The sequence below is a fragment of the Enoplosus armatus genome, chromosome 5, assembly GCF_043641665.1.
Source record: "Enoplosus armatus isolate fEnoArm2 chromosome 5, fEnoArm2.hap1, whole genome shotgun sequence".
In the NCBI taxonomy this organism is placed as follows: domain Eukaryota; kingdom Metazoa; phylum Chordata; class Actinopteri; order Centrarchiformes; family Enoplosidae; genus Enoplosus; species Enoplosus armatus.
The window spans coordinates 17,308,041-17,330,607 of NC_092184.1; the positions used below are offsets into that span (position 1 = coordinate 17,308,041).

Consider the following 22,567-nt stretch of genomic DNA (forward strand, 5'->3'; position numbering starts at 1 on the left):
CCACACTTTTACCATTTACCTAAATGTTGATAAGATATGTATCTGACACACTTCTAAATTTGGCTCATCTTTTTTTTCCACAAACTACTTGATCAAAATACTAAAGAAGTAACGGATTTGTTGCCAGCTTAGTGAATTTTGCCAACCCGGGTGTCAGTCCATCACCGGTCCAACCAAATCATTTTTCACATTCACACACTTTAATTTTCACTCTCATATTCAGATAAATGCTGCTGAGCCTGGCTGTGGAAGAGGAGGGCAGCGCTGCAACAATAGCAGACTGAGGTGGACAAAACTCACTGAAGTATCCATTAAAACATGTACAGATTGTCCCTGATACTGATACTTAAAATCAGCTTGAGACGTTTTGTGTAGATGCATTCATGTTCACAGTGGGAAATGATAATATGTGCCTATGTGTGCTGCTGTGTGGGTGTATGTATGTGATGTTTTATTCTATTTATGCACCATATGCTTCTGAGTGTGGTGTCTGTGTTTGTTAGTTTTCTTCCTAAGCTTTGTCAAGTCAATTTTATTTATATAGCTCAATATCACATATCACAAATTTGCCTCAAGGGGCCTCACAGCATACGACACCCTCCATCCTTAGACCCTTGATTTGGAAAAGGAAAAACCCTTTAATGTGGGAGAAATGAAAGAGAATCAGAGGAGAGAGCTCTCTGCCAAGATGGACAGATATGCAATAGATGTTGTGTGTACAGAACAGACCAACATAGTGGAATTACAGTATGGACAATTATGATGAAAAGATTATCGATAGATGGTAAACTTATATGAACAATATGTTATAATTAGTCTAGTCTGCTCTCTCTCCATCTCTCTCTCTTCCTCTCGTTGCCTCACCCTTTCCCTTTTCTTAATTCTGTCCTCTTTTCTTTTCCTTTTTCTCCATTTTTCCATTTTATGTTGTATCAGGATGAGATATGTCGAGATGGTTTAGCTGTAATTACAGTGTATTCACCTTGCACAACCTCCCAAGGGTTGCTTGATGGACGATGTTGCAGTAAGCATTTTTTTTCAAATGGTTTTCTCTTTAGTTTGTTTTAGGTCTTGCACATAAAATTGCTGTATTTTACCCTAGCCCTGAACAATATGTAATATAACAAGTTCTTTTTGGTTGATTTTTTTTATCCTCATGTATATTTTTGCATGTTGGCAATGGGACATTTAAAACCGTTATGTTGTTAGAGGAAAATCATGTGTTTTAATGGTAGAACTGTTTGCTTTTCAGCACAATAGCTGCAGCTGGTGCTGTGAGTGCTGATATACCTTCAGAAGGTACTATTGCTCAGATTCATAAAGACAAACGTTAAATTCATGTCAGGTGTCTATGTGTACCTACATTTAACAATATCTATGTACTTACATAGTTTGACAGAGAATTGCTCTTTTGCAGAAAGATGGGTATATTAAGTAGGGAGGGAATGAAAGAAGCACAACTGAGTAAAGTAAAGTTTGAACCTCTCATGTTAATTCAGGAGAATGAAAAGAGAACACAGGATATGATTTATTTATGTCAATCCTCAGTCCAGTCTCCTGTCAAGGTCACCCATCACTTCTCTGGTAGATTTGAGAGCGAGGGTGCTTACTTGCAATGTCAGAAATATGAGTCAAAGTCATTACCTACAGTAAGTTGCACTTATTTTCTGGTTTGGCACAGATCGTCAGTGAAACACAGCCTACAAATGCAGCAAAGCGATGGAGAAAGATGTTTAAAACAATGTCATTGTTGTCTTTCCTTTTACTGTATTTAATCATATTACAGTATAAGGCTGATGATATTCTATTCTCTTGTGAAATAACAAAAGCCCTTAACAAGTTACTGACTAACTATTTTCTTGTGTTTGAGTAACATTTGCTAAAAACTACTATGCTCTGTTGTTTCAGGAAATGACTGAGCCTTTTTTTAAAATGAAACATCATATTTGTGACTTGTTTTTATATATTCAGAAGCATTAAATGAGTGTTAAAGACATGGAAAGTAGTGAGAGATGGACGAACACGTTGGTTTTGGTCTTTTCATGGACAATTGACAATTAAAAAAAAATGTCGAAAACACACCAGCCTTATCCTTTTAACAGTGCAGCTCGTATTGAAATGATTGAACCTGTTTTTATGTTGGAGAAGACTTTGCAGTTTTGACTCATTTTAAAAATACACATGGAGAATGACACAGGCGGGAACAAAACGTGTATGTGAGAGAGAAGCTAAGACTGCTGAATAACAGACAGGACACTGTTCTGTGTAATGCTGTGCTCCTAACATTGTCCATTTGTCTCAAAATAGAAAGGCCTTGCCAAGCATTTTTGGCCTGCTCTCTTGCTCTTCCACTTTCCCTCTCTCTCTGTCTTTCCTCTTCTCCTCTTTATCTCCCCCCCTCCTCCTCTCTTTCCCTCACTCTCTCCTCTGTAGCCTCTCTCTAACTCACTCCTTTAATTTTCCTCTTCGGTTTCTTACTTTCTTTTCCTCTCACTTCTTATTCTTGTTTATGCTTTTCTATATTTTGCACTCTCCGTTATGCTCTCCTCTTTCTTATCTCTCTTCACTTCATGTTGGTATAAAGGAGAGTTATAGAGATATTCAACACTTCAGCATGATAAATGCTGTTCAGTGAGTGCACTCAACTCCAGCCAGTGTTGCACTGTTATGCAAACTAGCATGAGAGCTGTGAGAGAGAAATGGAGAGAGTGATCCAGGGACACAGATAGATATATACAGAGGAGTGAGATGTCAAGAGAGAAACACATATAGAAACCAAACATTGTACGTTGTTTTCATCTATATTACTGCTTCAATTTCAGGCCTGTAGCATGATCTTTGAGTATGTGTGTGCTTGTGTGTATGAGCGGGTGTATGAGTGCGTGAGTGGGTGTGGATATCAGGGATGTAGTGCTTATCTTGTTACAGCTAATATGAAATGTGCCCAGACTACCATGGTTTTCTAACCATAAACATTGTAGAAACTATACTATCTACTCTACATGCTCAGTTCTACATTCTCTGAAAGCAGGCTTGTACTCACATGAGATTATTATTGTTAACGATAACGTTGGTATGACCACCAAACATACATTACATCAGCATGATCGTCTTGCAATTGCCGGCACCTTCAGCTCTGCAGTACACACTGCGTGATAAGCCTCTTTTTGTTCCTCCATTTTTCTTCTCTTTTTCACATCTACAACAAATTTGAGATCACCATTTTCCTTCTCATGCTAACTGGTTCAGCATAGAGGAAGATTGCTCAATAAATACTATCCTGTAACTACTGTACTGATAGGCGATTAAATATAAAATAATTATAATTATTAAAGTACATGCAAGGAAAGCATTTGGCTTTCAATGTAATTTAACATCAATAAGGCAAGAAGTAATGTTGCATCTATCAGTAACCTTCTTTTGTTATGTTAATGATTAATCTGAAAGGTACCCTTCATATTTTCACAGAGCCCATGGTGACATCTTCAGATTGCTTGTTTTGTCTGACCAACAGTCCAGAGCCCAATGATATTCAGTTTACAATGAAATAAAACAGAGAGAGAGAGAGAGAGAGGTGGGAACAAGCATGTGTTTGGCGTTTTTCTTCGACAAATTTCCTCACATTCAACTTTTACTTATTTCAGCACTAAAAACTTTTTCCTCTGACAAAAGTCTACCATTTCCTTGTGTGTGTGCTATGGTTTGGTTACAACAGCTAAAGTACACTAGGTTTATTAGGGACAACTAGCTAAAACTAATGCAGTCTAATACAACAGTCCTGCAATAAATCCTCCCGTCATGAAGGTTATACTGTTTAGTTTTTGTTGATTCACCTTTATGGTAATTTTGGAGGATGTAGTTTGTGGTGCTATTAAACTGTATTGCATTATACAGAGAAGTTGTATTGCTCTTTAGCCTACCTTCCTTGATATAAATAGGGTGGACAAAATAATACACTTGTCAGTATAAAGCAATTAGGGACTGTTGTATTAGACTGCATTAGTTTTAGCTAGGTGTACCTAATATATTGGCAACACTGACTCAATAGCAACTCCCTCCTCTCTCTGTCTCAGTCCATCCCCATCGCTGTATCCTTCTGTCAGCTTGGCCAGAGGCTACAGTGTGATTGGTTGCCTGTGCTTCTGCGCCATTTGCTCATTGGCTCACTGAGGGCCATGTGCTGTGGATGCTGACTCATATTGAAAAGGAGGGGAAGAGTGTATGAGTGTCACTGTGTCTGTGTTTTGAGACTAAGAAATAAAGAGGAGAGTGGGTGCTGGATGCAGTTTTGTTTGTGTGTGTCTGTGAGTGGTTGTCTGTTGTGGAGACAGACAGACAAGTGCATGGCCATCTGTAAGCAGTTTTAGCTGAAAAATAGGTCACACTAGTGCACCTACCAGCCCTTTCTCTCTTGCTCTCTTGTTTTCTTTATCTCTGCTCCTGTGCTGTCAAGGTTTTGCCATCTAATTATAAGTTTATTTTTGCATATCTCTCTCTCCCTCTCTCTCTCTCTCTCTCTCTCTCTCTGTCTATCTCTCCATTGTCTTTCTTTCTGTCTTCCCGTCTGTCTGTGCTCTTTCTCCCTCACTACCCCCATCGCCTGTTGTTGCCATGGCTACCTTGCAGTGTGCTGGCATGCACACAGTGGCGTTGGATACCTAGGTGATGAGATGCTCAAGTAGATCATTAGAAATCTACTGGGTTCCACTGGCTTTTGTGTGCATATGTGTGTGAGTGTGTGTGCGGTATGTGTGATGACTTGTTCCCAAGTGGAGGAAATCAATAGTTGGTCGAGTGGCCATGAAGTGGAATGGTCAAATTGGAATGATGGGTAGATAGCTTTCACTCTGCCTCCAGCCATTAATAGATTCATACTTCAGCCAGATTATTAAATGAGCACCATGTTGCTGCCCTATATCCGTTACCAAGAGGAGATGGGAGCAATTATTTATTTGATTAATTTCCCTCTCTCACTCCTTCTATTTTAAGATTTTCATCACTTTACAAATCTGCTGCCACAGGATATCAGATTAGATACACTAATATGGAAGTATGATTGCCACAGTACAGCGGATCAATGCGTGCGCAGCGCTTCTGGTTCAAAACATGATGCTGCGAAATAGAATCAGAATCAGCTTTATTGGCCAAGTATGTGTACACATACAAGGAATTCGACTCCATTAGAGATTTCAACATTTTGTTCTACGACATAAAATATGCCACTCCTGATTTTTAAAAAAATGCCAGTTGCTAACAAGTGGCTAAATGAGACTACAGAGGTTGTTGCGGATATTAACATCGTCATGCCGAACACATAAAGTCATCTACTCACGAGTCCACCTTTACAGCCTTGTTGTGTTTATACTTTATATCTATCTGTCTTTATATCTATATCTATCTATATTCTCTTAAAAGTTAAGCTTAGTGGTGGTGACGTTGAAGTCATCCTACACGTCATCTTTGCAACACTCTATAGACATACAGCTAAAAACAATATGTATATGTATGTATGTATGTATACATTTCTATATAGAGTATATACAGCATGCAAGCAGCACGTGAATGAATGGCATCAGTTCGGCAGCGAGATCTCATCTATGCACATTCACAGTAGCCAGGTATGTTGTGGTGGTGCAGTTCAGGATCTGACAGGTTAGTCATTTTAGAGGCCAGGTGCCAATGTGTTGACTCACATTGCTTACAGATGGTAAAAGCCAGACATGACCTGGGTCACAGTACAATCAGACTAGGACTGCAAATAACAATTTTTCATGTTGATTAATCTTCCAATTATTTCCTCTATTAATTCATCTTAATGTCTATAAAAAGTCAGAAAATAATGAAACGTGTCCCTTATGATTTCCCAGAGCCCAAAGTGATGTTTTCAAATGACTTGTTTTACCTGACCAGCAGACCACCAGTCTAAAACCCAAAGATATTCAGTTTACTATCATATATGACAAGGAGACATTTGAGAAGCTGGAATCAGTGAATGTTTTGCATTTTAGCAAAAAGTTTTTTTCTTTTTGTTTGATTTATGAATTCATCGACTAATTAGTTCCACTCTAGATCAGACTGTTGAAGAGCTATTAAGTTGCATGCACATACAGTTTAAAGGCCAACCGCATGTGCTGCTGGTTGTGTTATTGCTCTAATCTCTCTTCTTTTTTCTCTACAATCTTCTCCCACCACCTTCTCCCTCCCTTTGCCTCTTAGCTAAGGATAGGTATCCACACAGGTTCGGTGCTGGCAGGCGTGGTCGGGGTTAAAATGCCACGTTATTGCCTGTTTGGGAACAATGTGACACTGGCCAGCAAGTTTGAATCGGGGAGCCATCCGAGGTGTATCAATGTTAGTCCCACAACTTACCAGTAAGTAACATCATTACACATACACATACACACCCTGGTGCATGTACACAAACATATGCATGACCTTGTTTTTAAACATGTTGCCATGACAATAAATGCTTTTTAATGGCACTTTAAGAAAGCAGTGTGGCTGAAATGTTTCATTCTTCTATGTACATCACTTGACATCAGAAACATCAGTCATGTCCTCATATATACCACTCCAGCTGTATGTGTGTGTGTTTACATGTCTAATGATTATATGATGATTATATTTGCAGTGATGGATCTTATCTTATTCTAAACAAAGCCGTGTTACAACATAGATGAAGCTGTGGACACACACATGTATACAAAGACACGAAACAAAAATGTTATTGTCTGTTATTGTTTTTGTAATGAGTCATTTCTCATTTATGTGGTGTAATCTTTTTCTTGTGTTTTTTAATTTTATTCTTCATTAAAATTTCTTCCCCTCTTTTCTCAACAGGTTGCTGAAAGATGACCGCTCTTTTTCATTTGTCCCTCGCTCACGGCTGGAGCTCCCAGAGAATTTTCCCAAAGAGATCCCGGGGACATGTTACTTCCTGGAGGCGGGGACGTCTCACAGCCATGCCTCATTGACCAGCTCTCGCTCCGCTCCCCCGGCCTCTATGAGGAAAGTGTCCTACAGCATTGGGACCATGTTTCTAAGAGAAACCAGTCTGTAGATCCTGTACACAGACTAGGATACACAGATATTCATTATGTGAGAGGCTGGATTTGAACCTGTGGACCATGCAGGAAACAGATCACACAGATCTTTGGATATGCAAATGAATTCTGTGAAAACTTGGATTCAGACCTGTGGGATGGCTTGTACGTATGAAACTTTAAAAAATGCTCTCATCGTAGGTGAAAAAGAACAACATGCCCTCATCTCCCCAGAGCACAGGAGATATGGTTCAAAAGACTTGAGGAACAGCAACTGTGTTAGTCTCACATGGACCCTTCCCCAAGGAAGTGTACTGATGGCGTCAATTAGCAGAGACACCTTAATATAAAACTTAATGATCTAGCTGGATTCCTCAGCTCCATACCTGGTTTCAAGCTCTCTCTAGTGGTCCTCTCTCCCAAACAGTACTCTGACCTGGGTCTGGAGGCAACAATGCTTGGAGAAAACATGGAGTGAGACCATTTACATGACCAGTGTTGCACTCATTAGCAATGGAATTGCGCAAATAGAACAAATGGATGCTGAGGAATGAAGTTGTATGAACCTTTAGAAGATGGCAACATTGCCACAAATGTTTGCTGTGCATCATGGCCTCTTGTACAAGGAAGACCACTACTGAAGAACAATACAACTCCCCTTCCTCCCCTTCCAACTGTCCCCAAATCATGTCACGCTTTACCAAACATAACGTCTAACATTTGCTGCTCTTTACATCCATCCGTCAACTTAGGACCAGTTGGTTGTGGTGGGGAGAGACGAACGAGAGGCACAAACAAGGAGATAGGTCTGAAAGGGGGTCATCAAAGGACAAATGCCAAATAATGCTAGTACTAAGCTGATCTTAGAGCCTTTTCTGCTTCTAACCCACAGCAAACTATAACCAACAACAATCCAGCCATTTCATTGCAGGTAATATGTTTAGGACTGAAAATTATTCCCAGCTCAGTGCCTTTTTACTTCTCAAATCAGGACAAATGCAAGATGGATTCATTTTAAATATTTGAAAAGAATAAAAAAGGAGCGCCTCAATTATCTAATGTTTCCACTTGTTTTAAGAATTTTTTATGACATTCCTGTGTCGTTAGATATACTGGCGAGTGAAAGATTTGAATGAGGGAATGACATGTGCCAAAGGTAATAAGCTACATTTGAACCTGTGATGTTGCAAGTCATGGCAGGCGCCTTATTCCATCGAGTCTCCAGGAGTCCCTACTAGTTGTGTCTTTCATTTTGAGGTGGTCATGAGTAGCTGGCAAGATAAATGAAGCGCTCCTCAAAAGAGTTCAAATATTTGAAATTCTGTGCATCTGTTTTTTGTCCAGATCAACCAATAATACACACAATATAGTACTAATAATATAGTACTATACTAACTTGTACACATAGTCACAGTATGCATGCTTGACATGGTTCACATTTACATACATAATCTTTTTTAATTGTATTGTTTTTTACCACGTGGATAAGTATTTACAAGCCCCATGCAAATGTGACCAACAGGATTCAAATTCAAGTCTACTAGTTTACTGGTAGACTGAGTAAGATTTACTCAGTGGAAATCTCAGGCCTTCCAAATACTTCAGCGTAGCTCAGTCACTGGGAGAATAATTGTCAGAAGTTTTTGTCACTGTCATCATAAAGTGGGAGGTGAAGGGTTGAGGGGCGATAGTCTTTGAATATTTTATAGACTTGGCACATTTGGATACTTATTTAATGTAACTCACATTACATGGCAGCCATTGTTCTCTTTGGTTGTTGACATCACATAGATGTGACACCAGTGAAGTACAAGTCATAAATCAAGTTTGTTTCAGTTTGAATAGCTGACTGTTAAAGGCCCACGGAGGAAAAAAACTATTTGTAGGAGGCATTAGTTTCCATGAAATATTACATTTTTGGTGTTGATAGAAATGTTTTTATTATCTAAAGAAGTACGCAGAGATTTGTCAACATCACATCCTAATTTTAATTTATTATTGATGACCCCGAAAAAGTTCTTAAATAATCTAGTTTGTATAAATTTGAGTGGTACTACCTGTGCGTGCTTACCTTCTTGGTGTACATTTGTTTGTTTTTAATTGTACAACATCACTATATGGCTTAAGTTACTGACAAATAACTAAACTGGTAATAGCTCTTCAAAACGGCAGAATATATTTTTGACAATAAAAACTCACAAAAAGTTTCACTTTTAAAACACAAAACTCCACCAGGAATGGAAAGGGAATAGCATGTTGCAATTTCACTACATCTTGCCAAATGACATTCTGGTTGCTGAACCTCAAAAAGATCAAATAAAATGTGCCAATTGAATTCTGAGACACCTCCAGCAAAGGTTCGATTCTAGCTGTCAGTTGTGTACGTTCAGTTGTTAAAGGCCATGACCAGCACGTTTTGACAGCCAAACACTTTGTCAACTCACTGGCCTTGGCAGGAACATGTGCTTGCTATGCTATGTAAAACACAACAGAAGGGTAATTTACTTCGTACACAAAAACTAATACCCATCTGGCCAAACGTTTCACCCACTGAAGGGCATTGTGCCCTTTAACTGAGATTGACACCAGCATAACAAAACAATGTGCCATATTCAAGGAAAGGATGGGAAAATAGAAAAGTCAAAAAGATTTCCTTTTGACCTGCCAGTGTTTGAACTGGTGATGTGTTAGCAGTGCTAGAAAACTCTGGTCATGGGTCATTATTGCCATAAATAATTCTTACAACTGTCATCAGATTCTCTGACAGCAGTAACATCAGAAAGCTTGAAACACTTGAATGTTCACAGCACGTTCTGTAAAGGTCCTGATATGTTTTGGCAATGAAAAGAGACACTTTGAGAATATTTTTCCATATACCACCTAGGTTTATCCCTATTTATTGTAAACAAAAATAACTAACCTATTTTCAAAATTGTTTCCTGTCGCTTTAAGTATACTATCCAGTACAGAATTAACAATGGACTAGACTGCAATAGCCTAATTTAGCCTAAATATCAGAAATTGCAACACAAAGAAAATATGTATATTAACTCTAAACTAGGTGCCACTGTTTAGTGGGTCAACCTTTTAATCTTAAGCCTAGAGATTTTATCTACAGTATAAATTTATTTAAAGACAAATGACAACTCTTGTGGGGGCTTGCTACACCTGTTAGAAAGCAGCATAATGTTGTTTTATTGCTTTGTGGCAACAAAGCCTAAACAGTTCCCGAGACCAAAAGGTCAATAGCATTCATGTTTTTTGTGTTATTATAGAGAACCAGAATCTGTAACACCCACCTGGGACATCAGTGAAGCATCCTCTATCTGTATACATCAGTGGCTCAGAAGAATAGCACTTTGACATTTCTCTCTACAGTAATGTTGACAAGCCTGCCAAGCAAATGTGGATTCTGGTTCAGTATAAATTGTCAAATACACTAGAGAATGGTTCACCAAGTTCACCAAGAGCCTGAGGGATGTTTCCCATGTCTTTAAGGCCTGGGAAAGTTGATACTGGTTAGCCTTATTTTTGCCCTGATAATTAAGTAAACTATAATATGACAAATGTTTGAGAGACCGCATGGGCCATTTTATAGAAAACAGCAATTTTCAGGGAGGTACCTGAAGTTTCTTTAGCTTTATTTTAGTTTCATGGATAGTTTGATAGTTTACTTTTGGAGATTTTAAAAAGAGCACAAATTTTAAACTGATTTCATTCTGAGTTTGTTCCCACACACCCAAAAGTAAGTGCGACTCCTGCTGCAAGGAGACAATCACCGACGCAGAATCCCAAAAGCAAACAAAACAACAATTTGACTGTGAAAGTACATAAGCAAGTGCAAACACTGATGAACCCTCTATGGGGAAAAAAATCAGTTCATGGACACTATTTCATTGTAAAGATTGAATTTCCTTAGGGTCCTCGCAAAGTAGGTGAACCCCTCTTAAGTGTATTTGACAGGGTTATTGAGCCTGGGGTAAAGCAGGATTTCACATATAGAGACACACAAGTGCTCGCTGACAGCCATCCTGGCCATATTCTATAATGCATCCATGCATTAATGTGTACTTGTACAAAGTCTATTGTAGCATAAATGTAATGCTGGTGTCATTTACACTAAACTTCAGCAGTGCCTGAATCCTGCATCCAGGCTAAATAAAGGACATTACATCAGCATTACACCCACGCAACTTGTGTCCAACGCTCATGTCTCCAAGTCTGTAAATTCTTGGCATAGCATTAAATAATTGGTCCAATCTCGCTGTCTTGCTGTTATGAAGCGGAGGTGTTGCAGGTACTGGTTCTCTACAGTGTTGCTGTCAGTCACGGACCATTACACCGCAGTGCACACTGTAGATCACTTACTCATACACGGACATACATCACAGTTACAGTGGCAATACAACTGAAGCTATAAGCTGTGTCAAACAAAGAACATGAACAAATGTTGTCATGAGCCTGAGGTAAGTGTGGGAGGGTCCAGTGTCCAGTGAGACAAAGCCAAATACATACAATACAACTCCAGCAACTGTGTGTGTGTGTGTGTCAAACAATGAGGACATATTGAGTTTGCCAATGTATAAACATAATAATTTGTTAATAAAGGCCTATTATACCTGTACAATTTAGACCTATTTAATATATTCAAACAAAAAAATGGAAATTGTAGTCAAATTATATAGCAGATTTTTTTGGCACAGTTCACAGATTGATTTGACGTTATCACATTTTCCACTGCTTTGTTGTCCGTTTTCTATTTCAGCCAGATACTTTATGTCAGTATGTGTGCCATCTAAAGCCAGGCTGGTTTTCCCAACATGTCAGTGTCCCACAAAACTTTCCCACCCTCAAGTCTTTTTTTATTTTATTTCAAGAATGAAGATTTTTCCATTGACACTATTGAATTTTTTTCATTCCACATCAAATTTTGAACAATTCTCTTCAACTGAATGAGCTTGACACTGTCATTTTTATTGAAGTTTATAAGAAAGTTGTGTAACATGTTTTTTGCAGGACATTGTTATAAACTTGTCTTGTTGCCAAGATCAACTTCACCCCCCACTGACTCACAGTACAACGGGTCTAAGCTGATGGGAAATGGGTCCCTGTTTAATATAAGCCTGGTTTTAACAGCAGAAACAAACAAGGTTGATGCTTGTCATCCATGTCCAGGGTCCTCCTAATGGATGCACATTACGCCACCAATCTCCAACCTATAAAGCTTCACCCACATGAGAATAGTAGCTTCCATAACATTTGTTCACCAGCTTAGTTTAAGACTAATACAATATTTGTGACATTTAATAATCCATCGTTTCACTGGCATCTCTCTCAGACTTTGGGAGCCACTGGTCGATGTCACGTGTCAAACGTCCTGGTCAGTGTTTTGTACTTTGATGTCATGTTGTAAACAGACTGAGCTGACCCTGGACATGAACCCTGTTTGACCCTGCCGTTAGTGTCAGGTGTGTATGTGGAAGAGGCTTGATGACAGCTGTTGGTTTCTGACTAACATTAAGGGCACATCTTCTGTCTTATAAGATGTAAATAAAAAAACACCAAGTATCTTTAATAAGGAAGAAAGGCTGCGACTGTTACTTGTATTTACACGTGTATGTGACTGATATGAGCGTGAGTATGCATTTGATTGCGTGACAGTGATAAAACTATAAAAATCATAGTTATATAGTTCTTCAAATTAGCTGCTGTTCACATACACATGTTGTTCACATACAGTATATTTGTCAAGTGTGTGTGTGGATCACATAGATACTGAAACACAAGGTCTACTTTTCCAGGAGAAAGTTTGAAATATCCTCCTTCAACAGAGTAGGTATCAATGCTTCTACAGCATAGCACGGATTTGCGAAACAGTGCCAAACTGTTCCAGATGGATCATGATCACCAGGCAGGATGAATCAGAGGATCATAATGTGTTGGACCAGGCAATATTTTTCACTCTTTTGTGGTCCAGGATTGTCTCACTTCTCGCTTCATCTTCTTGAGTCTGAGTCTTCTTTTAGGTGCTGTTGCGCGTAAACTTCAATGAGTTGTATGTTATGAGGTGACCTGCTGCCCACCAGTGTGATACCAACCTGTTGGCTTTAATAAGTCACGCCATTCACTTCTGACTACTCTCATTGTTGAGGCAACTAACATTTACTAGGGGTGGGAATCACCAGAGGCCCCACAGTACGTTATTATCACGATACTTCCGTCACGATAAGATGACATTGCGATTTTAAACATTTTGCGATAAGCTGAGTATTGCGATAGATCGATACTTGCCACGGAAAATATCACGATACTATGCTATATCGTTTTTTCCCCCCACCCCTGCCATTTACAGGAAAGTCGAGAGTCGAGCTGGTAATGTTTCTCTGGCACTGATGAACAGGTTGAAATTGTGTGAGATTTTTAATTTTCTTTTTGGGGTGATCAGACAGGCATTAACTCTGGAAATAACAAAAATTCTGTTGCACCTGTAAGGGAGGGACAACTTACACCTTTATTATACTTGTTAGGTAATATCATATAATATCCAGCAAAGCTCCACCCATCTTCCACCTGACTAGAGGTCTAATCAGGCTGGGTAATTGAAAACGCCTGTGTGAGTGTGCAGGGCTTTTAACTTCCAAGGCAGAAGGTTTAACTTCATATTAACGCTCTATTTCAATGAAGACAAATAAGCATCACCAGCCAATCAAGTTGGCAGGACCAACAAACTCAATCAATTTGATGAAATCTGTTCCTGAGACTGTTTTCACAGGTACAAAGAAAATGCAATGAAGATCATTTCGCTGTTGAAGAAAGAGCTTTTAAGCTTTTTCCCCTCTTCTTGACAACTGATGACTTCACTTGTGTGTCGCCCAAGGGAAACATACCGGTAAATAAACAGCCTTACCTGTGGTTAACTTTCTTTTACCAAATTCACTCACCTCCAATTCCCCCTGTGGGATACAGTGTGTGTTGCTCATACCTCTCCAGGATCAATCTCTGCTTTCCCCCCCTCCTTTTTTAATGCAAATTGTACTGCATTAGTACAGTACTAATGTATATAAACAGTTCAAGCTGCCGGTTGCCATCCATGTTTGTTTTGGTTCACGAACACGTAGACGTTTCCGTAGGATTGGCGGTGTCGTCACCCACCAGCCATTCAGTGTGTTGTCCAGTGTATTTACTCATTCGCAAGGTTTATGCTCCTTCCTGACTTTCAAAGACTTAAAGAAATCTATGCAAGTTGGTGAAAACAATCTTTATGCGTGGTATCATTGAGCAGTTTAAACAGAAAACATCTGATGTACGTGTGAAAGAGAAGATAACTAATATACTGAGTAGTTTTAGCCAACCGATCTGACTGTTCAAGGATGCTTTCAAACTGTGTTGATAATTTTCAGCCTGCATGCATGATGCAAAATGAACTTGGTTTCCATGTAAACTATGGTAACCAGAAGGGATGTTTTGCTGTCTCCTGTTATTTTTGTTATTCTTGTGCACCGCTTTGTAGAAATCCTCTCAGACGGTGCACCTTCACTGGTGAATTGGTAATAGCCTCGGTTGTAACAGTCAAGTAGAAGAAGCCCGCAATGGCAATTTCAATGATGTTGTTCATTTCCCTCCCATGTATTCTCATAGTTCATCCCTCTTGTCAGTTCAGTTTTATCTTCTCCTCTCCTTGTTCCTCTAACCCTCCGGCCCTCCATCCGTCCTCCCTTTATCTTTTAGCCCTTCACACCCTCAGTATATGCAAATACGTCCCCATTACACTAATTGGCTCTGGGAGGTTTGAATATTTCACATGGACCATGTGAAAGGCGGCTGAGTATGAGTTGTGGCATAGCATCGCTCAAGCTAATGTGCTAATGGAAATCACACACACACTCTGAAGGTATGAATAAGTGAACAAAGGTCATGTAATTTACACACTGTGCTTGTCATATTAGCAAAATGAAACAGGGCAGAGTTATGTGGTGGTGTGGGGTTAGGGTGTGTGTGTCTATGTGTGTGTGTGTGTGTGTGTGTGTGTCAGACCACTCTGCATCAGAATGAATTATACAGTCATTATTCATGGCTGCATCTGTAGAGGAGATGCTCTCTGATCTCTCTGTGTGTAGTCTGTATTGAAAACAAAGGGTTTGTCTTGGTATGTTTTCTTTTCAGCTTGACCTCTGAGGAGAATATCTGTTGTGAGAAGTGTCTGTTTGTGACTGTTTGAAATGTTTCTGACCTCTCATGTAGGGTTGTGGATTGGCTACGCTTCCCTTTAACTGCTGTGATGTGCATCCAATACTCAACTCAGTATTTGTTTTTCTTATCTATTACCAGAGCATTACCGTAACTGCAACAAAATTGTTTAATTTGCATTTATATATCAAGAAAAAAAGTCAACAAACAAACCCAACTCTAGGTCTACTTTTTTCCACGTCTTTCAACTGTAATGCATTGTCTTCAGTCTTCAGTGGATGGAGATTGCACCGTTGTCATGGAGACTTCTTTTAGATTTAGATATATTGTTCCAGAAGGAGATTTGTTTTCACAGAATCACACCCAGAACAGAATCCCAGCTCTCTCTATAGCACTTCTAGGACTTTTGTGTGAGTTGGCTTGTTTAAAAGCTCCAGAAAAGCTCGTTCTATAAGCAGACTGTATGTATGGATTGTTTGTCAAACTATGGTTCTATTTTCAAGGTCAATGAGCTTAATGAACTTAAAGAAAGAACTTCAACGCTAACCGTTCAGTATTTTTTTGTTTTGTTTTAGATTGTCTTTGAAATGAAAATTTCCATAAGAGGTTGTGAAGATTGTATGCAAATCAAACTTGGCTCAGGACAACATTTGGCAGGGAACACAGTTGGTACACGAGTTGCACCGCAGCAGAGACTGGATTGTGATTAATGGTAGCAGTACCTCCAACCTGGTTGTGCATGTGTTCACAGTTCCCGCCTATGAATGCATGCAAGTGGGAATGATCTTCCTTGTCACATTTTATTTATTTACGTAACTGTTCGATAGTATTCTCTGTATATTTTACTTCCCTACATTGTGGTCTAAATGTTGACATTTTTACTGCTAGGTATCTTATTCTAATAGAGAATACTAAACCACTTTTATTTTCAGTTATTTAGGTTTTTCTTCCCTAAATCAAATCAAATGTAGGATATTCTAAAACAATACAATCAGCCTGTGTAGTATGTGTATAATGGCAGAGTAACCTCTCAAATATTACGGAGGACATGACCTCCTGACCTTGGGGACCACAGTATAGATATTGCCCTGCTTGTCGCTACATTAAAAACATCACAGAGAGGTACAGCACAAAAGTAAAGAACTGAGCAAATAAAAAGAGGTGTAATACTCTTTTAAGAGCAAAGAGTACAAACGTATTTAAAAACAGGAGGTATGATGTCTCGGTCTTCATCGACCTTCATTAGATTAATATGCATCTGAGGGCCGCAAACATGTAGATGAAGATATATGAAGGAGGGACTGACCTTCATCTTCCTTGTGGTTCTTGTTAGGTAATAAACTAGCTAACAGGGCGTCTCCATTTACGCCCACTAGACCACCCTGCCAGCCTCCCCATGTGTGTGTGCAAGTGTGTGTATCTGTGTGCATTTCCGTGGTTCAGCCCAGAGGCGTGGTCCTCAATAATGAATCACTGCTGCCCTCTCACTTGTTTTCTTCTTTCACCTCTTCTCTCCCTCCATCTTTCTCTCATCCATCACTTACTACATTTCTCTCTCTGGCTCCCTGACGTCTAATTCATATCTCTCTCTCTTTCCCTCTCTAATCAGCTTGCCCGTAAATTTCTCTGTTGTTGTTTACTTCGAATATCTTCCTTCACCCCTTCAGCTGAATGTCAGTAAGACATTTTAATAATCTGAATTCAGCCCATGGCTCATTTATTGATTAATATCTCCTTATTTACTCCCCCAAGACTTGCAGTTAAGCGCTGCTGCTCCGTATGTTTGACCATACATTATTGACTATAATTTAGCTTGAGGCAGGGTTTGAAGTGTAACATTATTCAAACCCACAGAAATGTATTTTTAATTCTAGTGGCGATCCCAAAGTTTCCAAACATACCGTCAGGTTGCACTGGGGAAGTGTATCTAAAATGATGCACAACGCATCCAGAATATTTTCATTTGATGGAACGATGCAGCCATAAATCATTAAATCTTGGGTCTGAATATTTAAATCAGTGTCATAAAGCTTCAATGACGAGTTGGAACAAGCCGATGCAGAATATATATGACGCTACAGTGTAGAAAGAGATCATTTTAAAAACCCTCAAACGATATAAGGGTAGGAATAAGAATCTTTACAGTGAAAGAGATGACAGACAGACTGAAGACTGAAACCTCACATGACTTCATCCCAAACAAGCATTAATCCACATGTCCTGCCCTGCTCTGATATTTTCCACCAGGGTCACCAGAGTGGAAGAGAGATGAGCAGGATTGGGGGATTAGTGTTGATCCATGCAAATTAAAAGATCACAGAGGCGACCGCACAAGGCTGTGTGAGTAGGATGCCCTTTGCGTGAATCTACATGTGTTTATGTGTGTGTGTGTATTTACAGTACAAGTGTCTGTGTGTGAGTGCTTGTAACCTCCTCCATCTCCCTGCACATGTGCTTTTTTATGGTGCTGTATGCATTTGCATGGACATTTGGCTTCCATTAATCTTCATTAAATAAAAAAAAAGAAATGCATATTTTGTTGACTGGAACACAAATGTATATTTTCTCTAGAAGTCTCTGTGGTTACCCATATGTAAGGTCCTGCTTAATCTCAGAGATCAGTGTATAATATCTTCGGGACAGCGTTTCTACCTACAGGATTACTAGAAAACACACCATTAGCACCAGTGTTGCAGCAAACATAATGTCCACTGACCTAGAAAGCCCAGATTTATAATCTGGCCTAACAGACTGAAATCACATAAATCATCTGAAATCATATATTTTGTTAGATTATCAGTTTTCCTTGGAGTAAGTAACACAACACAAGCCGACTGTACTTGAACTTCAAGTTCACGACTTACTTCATTTCTCTGTGATTGACTCACTAATGAAAACAATAGCCGGGCGCCAGTATTGGTCTTTGTGGTAAAAGCAGCTATAATCAATATTTTTATAATAACAAAATATCAAATGACAATGTGAAAACATCGGCTTTACAGAGCTTTTAAGTGAGTTTCAGCTCATTGTTTCGCTGTCCGGCCTGCAACTTAAACACACTGTACACTACCTGCTCAGCACCAAACAGCTTACAGACAAGGTTAGCAACTAGCTGGTGAACATAGTGAAGCATTTAGCAGTAATTAAGAGTAACGAGCTACAAAGTTTGTCATATCAACTTAAAAGGTGACATAAAAACTTCCCCTCAAGTTGCCAAAAAAATCAGTTATTGCAGGTTTAAGGACTGACAGAATTCACAATAATAGCAATAACATTATTAACGTACATCACCCCTGTCCCCCCTGCGTTACATTAACGCACCCACCCCCTACTGGACACTTTATCTGGACACTTTACTTTCTTTTTTTGGTCACTGCACTGTTTGTTATTCATCTTATCTTATTTTTATTTTTATTTTTATTCTTATTTTACCTTTTATATTCTACATATTTGTTGTCAAAACAGTAGCACCTTCAGACCACGGCAAATTCCTTGTAATGTATGTTACTTGGCAATAAACAGTTTCTGATCTGATAAGTGGTATATATCATGATAAGACTTGTAATGCTAACTTACTGACTGTGTCGCTGTTGTCGTGGGAATTTCAGGAAAAACAGAAGACTGGCAACAAGGGAGTAGTTCTTGTGGTTTTATTCACGTCTGCAGACGGACGGTTCCGACAGCAACTCAATTGTCCCTGCCCGGCTGACCGTCCTGCATCTCAGAGTGGTCTGCTTTTATACAGCATGTACAGCGAAGAATGTGAAACTCTTCAGGGTGAGGAAGGGATATGTTGTATTTTCCCACTACACTGTATACAAATCTATCAGCATGTGCTCATGCTCAGGTGACTGTACTGACCTCTCTATAAAGCCTTGTGTGTAGTGAAGAGCTCATGGTTCATTACATTACAAAGGAAATACAACTATTATGTTGCTCCTACTGACAAACGCTACAGAGTGTTTTAGCATATTTCAGCCCCCATATTATATCACATTATCATTTTTACACTTTGGCTTTTGTAAAGATTTAACAAAAGGAGATATAACATTTTAAATAGTGAGCTTTTGAGATGCTGGTTTTGTTACTTTTGGACAGAGCCAGGCTAGCTGTTTCCCCCTGCTTCCAGTCTTTATGCTATGCTAAGCTAAGCTATGCTAAGCTAAGCTAAGCGGCTGCTGGTGGTGGCTTCATATTCATACTGTACAACAAGAGACTGGTATCAATCCTCTCATATATAAAGTGAATAAGCGTATTTCCCCAAATGTTGAACTATTCTTTTAATATAAAGGTCACGTTTAAAAATAAAGTACATTTCTACTGGTCAGTTTGGATGCCTGATGTTTCGAAAAATGCTGTTTTGATCCAGCTGAGACAGGAAATGATACACACGTTCTCATCTAACACTCTGGAGACTAACTGTATCTAATTGTGTGTGCGTGTGTGTGTGTGTGTGTGTGTGTGTGTGTGTGTGTGTCAGGCTTTGAAGTCAGTCCATCGCTGTTCAAAGGAACTAGCAGGACACAGATACACAGCTGATGAAACAAACTGTACATAACTCTGTGTGTGTGTGTGTGTGTGTATGTGTGTGTGTGTGTGTGTGTGTGTGTGTTGTCATGGGTGTGATTTAGGATACACTCTCAGTACCCTCCTACTTCCTGGAACATCCTGTAACTTCATTATCATGCTCTCATTAGATACTCATTTAGACCAATCAGATTTCTCTGTAATCTAATCATTCCATATAAATTATGGGGACAGGGACAGGGGCACACCACCTGCCGTGTGCTTGAGCCCTTACACTGTCGTTGGGCTTTGGACTGTGACCCAATGCTTACTCAGCACACAGCAGCCAGGTTGTATACGCCACACTGGGAGTTACTTTAACTCGGCTTTGAACATGATGACTCAGAGAGTCTGTGTGTGTGTGTGTGTGTGTTCTCATTTCACTATGACTGTGTGTGTTTTCTGTTTTTTTGACATTGTTGTCTTCATTTGATAGCTGACAGGAACTTCCAACCTCCTTAGCGAGAGGAGAAGAGGAAGACAGAGGTGATTGTGAGGAGCAGAAAATGGGATTTGAGTATTTGGCAGATGCTTGTTTGAGGAGGGACTTACAGTAAGTGAGAGAGCGTAAATTGATTTAGTTGAAGTTTAAGAGATGAGCAGGAATGGACAAAGGGAGGAGGACAGAGGACATGTGAAGAAAACATGAAGAGAGTGAAAGAAACCTAAAGTTGCTTGTCAAATCAGACTGAGAGCTCCCGACACACCGCCAGAGCTGCACTGGTTGTTATCTGTGAAACAAACTGCTAGAAAGAAATAAAAGCACATCGCCAGACAGCCGAGAAAAATGATCTTGGAGAGAATTACTCATCAGTTTAAGACAAATCACAGAGGCAGCTATAAATTCTGCAGAGATGATAGTGGGGATTAATCAAGAAATAAATACTCTAAGTGCATAAATAGCATTTGTTAAAAGGTGAGGGGGGATTCATTAAATCATTTGCAACATTTACCTGTGACTTTAGCCCATTAATCACAAACTATGCAAAACGAATCTCACTGTCATTTTCCTTTTATTATCTTTACAGTTTGTTAATGTGAGGTTGAAGACCTCAAGAACAAAATCCCCATTTTAGGTGCTAAAAAAAGGTCATTTTTCAACTGTACTAGTACATAAAAACCTCATTACTGCTGCCAGTCTGAAGATAACAGACTGTGAATAAACACAGATGTACAGTAGGATTTGTAACATTACCTAAAGGTTTCTGGAAAGACTTTTTGAAGCTTATATTTTAGTTTTTGAAAAAAAATACTAAAAGCATTCAAATTTGACTACTTTATTAATTGTCATAATTATCAGTAGAATATAAAATTATGAAATAATATATCCAGAGTGAAGTCGCATGCATGCTTTTCATAACACTGCACTATAAACACTGTGCACATGGATGCAATTAAAGTGAGAGGTTCAGCTGTATTTTCTGCATCATGCAAGCTTAAGCGGCCATGTACACTGTCAAAAATATTTGTGCTAAAATGACACATCTCTTTAGAATTCAAACCCTCTTCCAACAAGCCTGATCTATTTATTACTCAGACAACAGTGTGATGTAATAGTCCTGGATATTAATTTTCTCTGTCATGGATATGAGTGTTTGATTGCAGCGTAAATTCACCACATAAGAAAAATAACACACACGTACGTTCATAAATCACACGTAGATTAAAGTGAAAACAGTGGATTGGAGTATTCCCTCTTCTCCATATTTTCTTCTGCTTCTTCGAAGGCATGCATACACACATGCATAGACGCATACTGTACTGTATGTAGTGTTATGGTAATGGCCATTAATGCCTGCGCGCCTACAAGCACGCACAGAGTTTAAATACAGTTTAACAGTAAACATTCCCCCGGCCTGTTTGACATTGGACCTTTGTGAACTATTTGTCTCTTCTTCCTCAGCTGCAACAACAATCCTCACTGGAGTTTGTGTGTGAGAATGAGTGTGTGCCACGTGTGTGTACGTGCATTCATCCACATAAAGAAAGAGGTGGGAATTTATTGATTTGATAATTTTTCAACCAGAACAAGGGAGGGCAAGGTATGTTTGTGTGTTTGTTGGCTGAAGAAACTTTTGGATTCTTAAAGCAACTACGTAATATTATTCATTCATAACTGGAAGAAAGGGCCGAATGTCTAATGAAATGTACAACTTCAAAGATGTGAGTATATAATGTGGAGCATAAACTCCTTATTTTTCTATTAAAGGTCAAATATTTGGACACTGGAATGCAGTGTGTGTGGTCTGATGTGTTTCTTCCAGTGGAGGCAGCTGAGTATAAGCTAAACTTTTGCACAATAATATACTTTGATCTGTCACGGCTACCCACCACAGCTACTGGTCACTAAGGAGCATAGTGATAGTAGTGATAATGAATGGAAAAGACCTTGCTCAAGGACAGCATGGCGGTAGCTTCAAAGAGATAAAACCTGCAATATTTTAACATGAAGACCCTAAACTCAGTGATGTGCAGCGTTTGTCACTGTTGTCCGTGGCACTGCAGGTTTGACTGACCTCGTATTGTTTTTATAAAAAGCCATTAAAACATTTCACAGGGACATACTGCTGCTTGGAGGAGGATAATCCATCACACGTGTGTGTAATATTTAGATTAAGCAGCTGGTGAATGTTGTTTTGCTAATGTGTTTTCTGTATGATGCTGGAGGACTGACCTCAGTAACCATGTTTGAGTTAATATAAAATACTTAGAACATTTGAACCAATCTTCTGTACAAAAGCCTGCAAATTGTAAGAGATGGAGCTCTAATA

The 22,567-nt window shown here is 39.2% G+C and overlaps 1 protein-coding gene across 1 annotated transcript in view; it reads left to right on the forward strand.

The window, feature by feature from the left end:
- Positions 1-7,060, forward strand: part of gucy1a2 (guanylate cyclase 1, soluble, alpha 2) — a 33,905-nt gene extending 26,845 nt beyond the window's left edge. Inside the window, exons 8-9 of the mRNA XM_070906192.1 lie at positions 6,217-6,371; positions 6,841-7,060. Coding sequence (XP_070762293.1) covers positions 6,217-6,371; positions 6,841-7,060 — 375 coding nt within the window. The remainder of the gene's footprint in view (positions 1-6,216; positions 6,372-6,840) is intronic.
- The last annotated feature ends 15,507 nt before the right edge of the window (positions 7,061-22,567 follow it).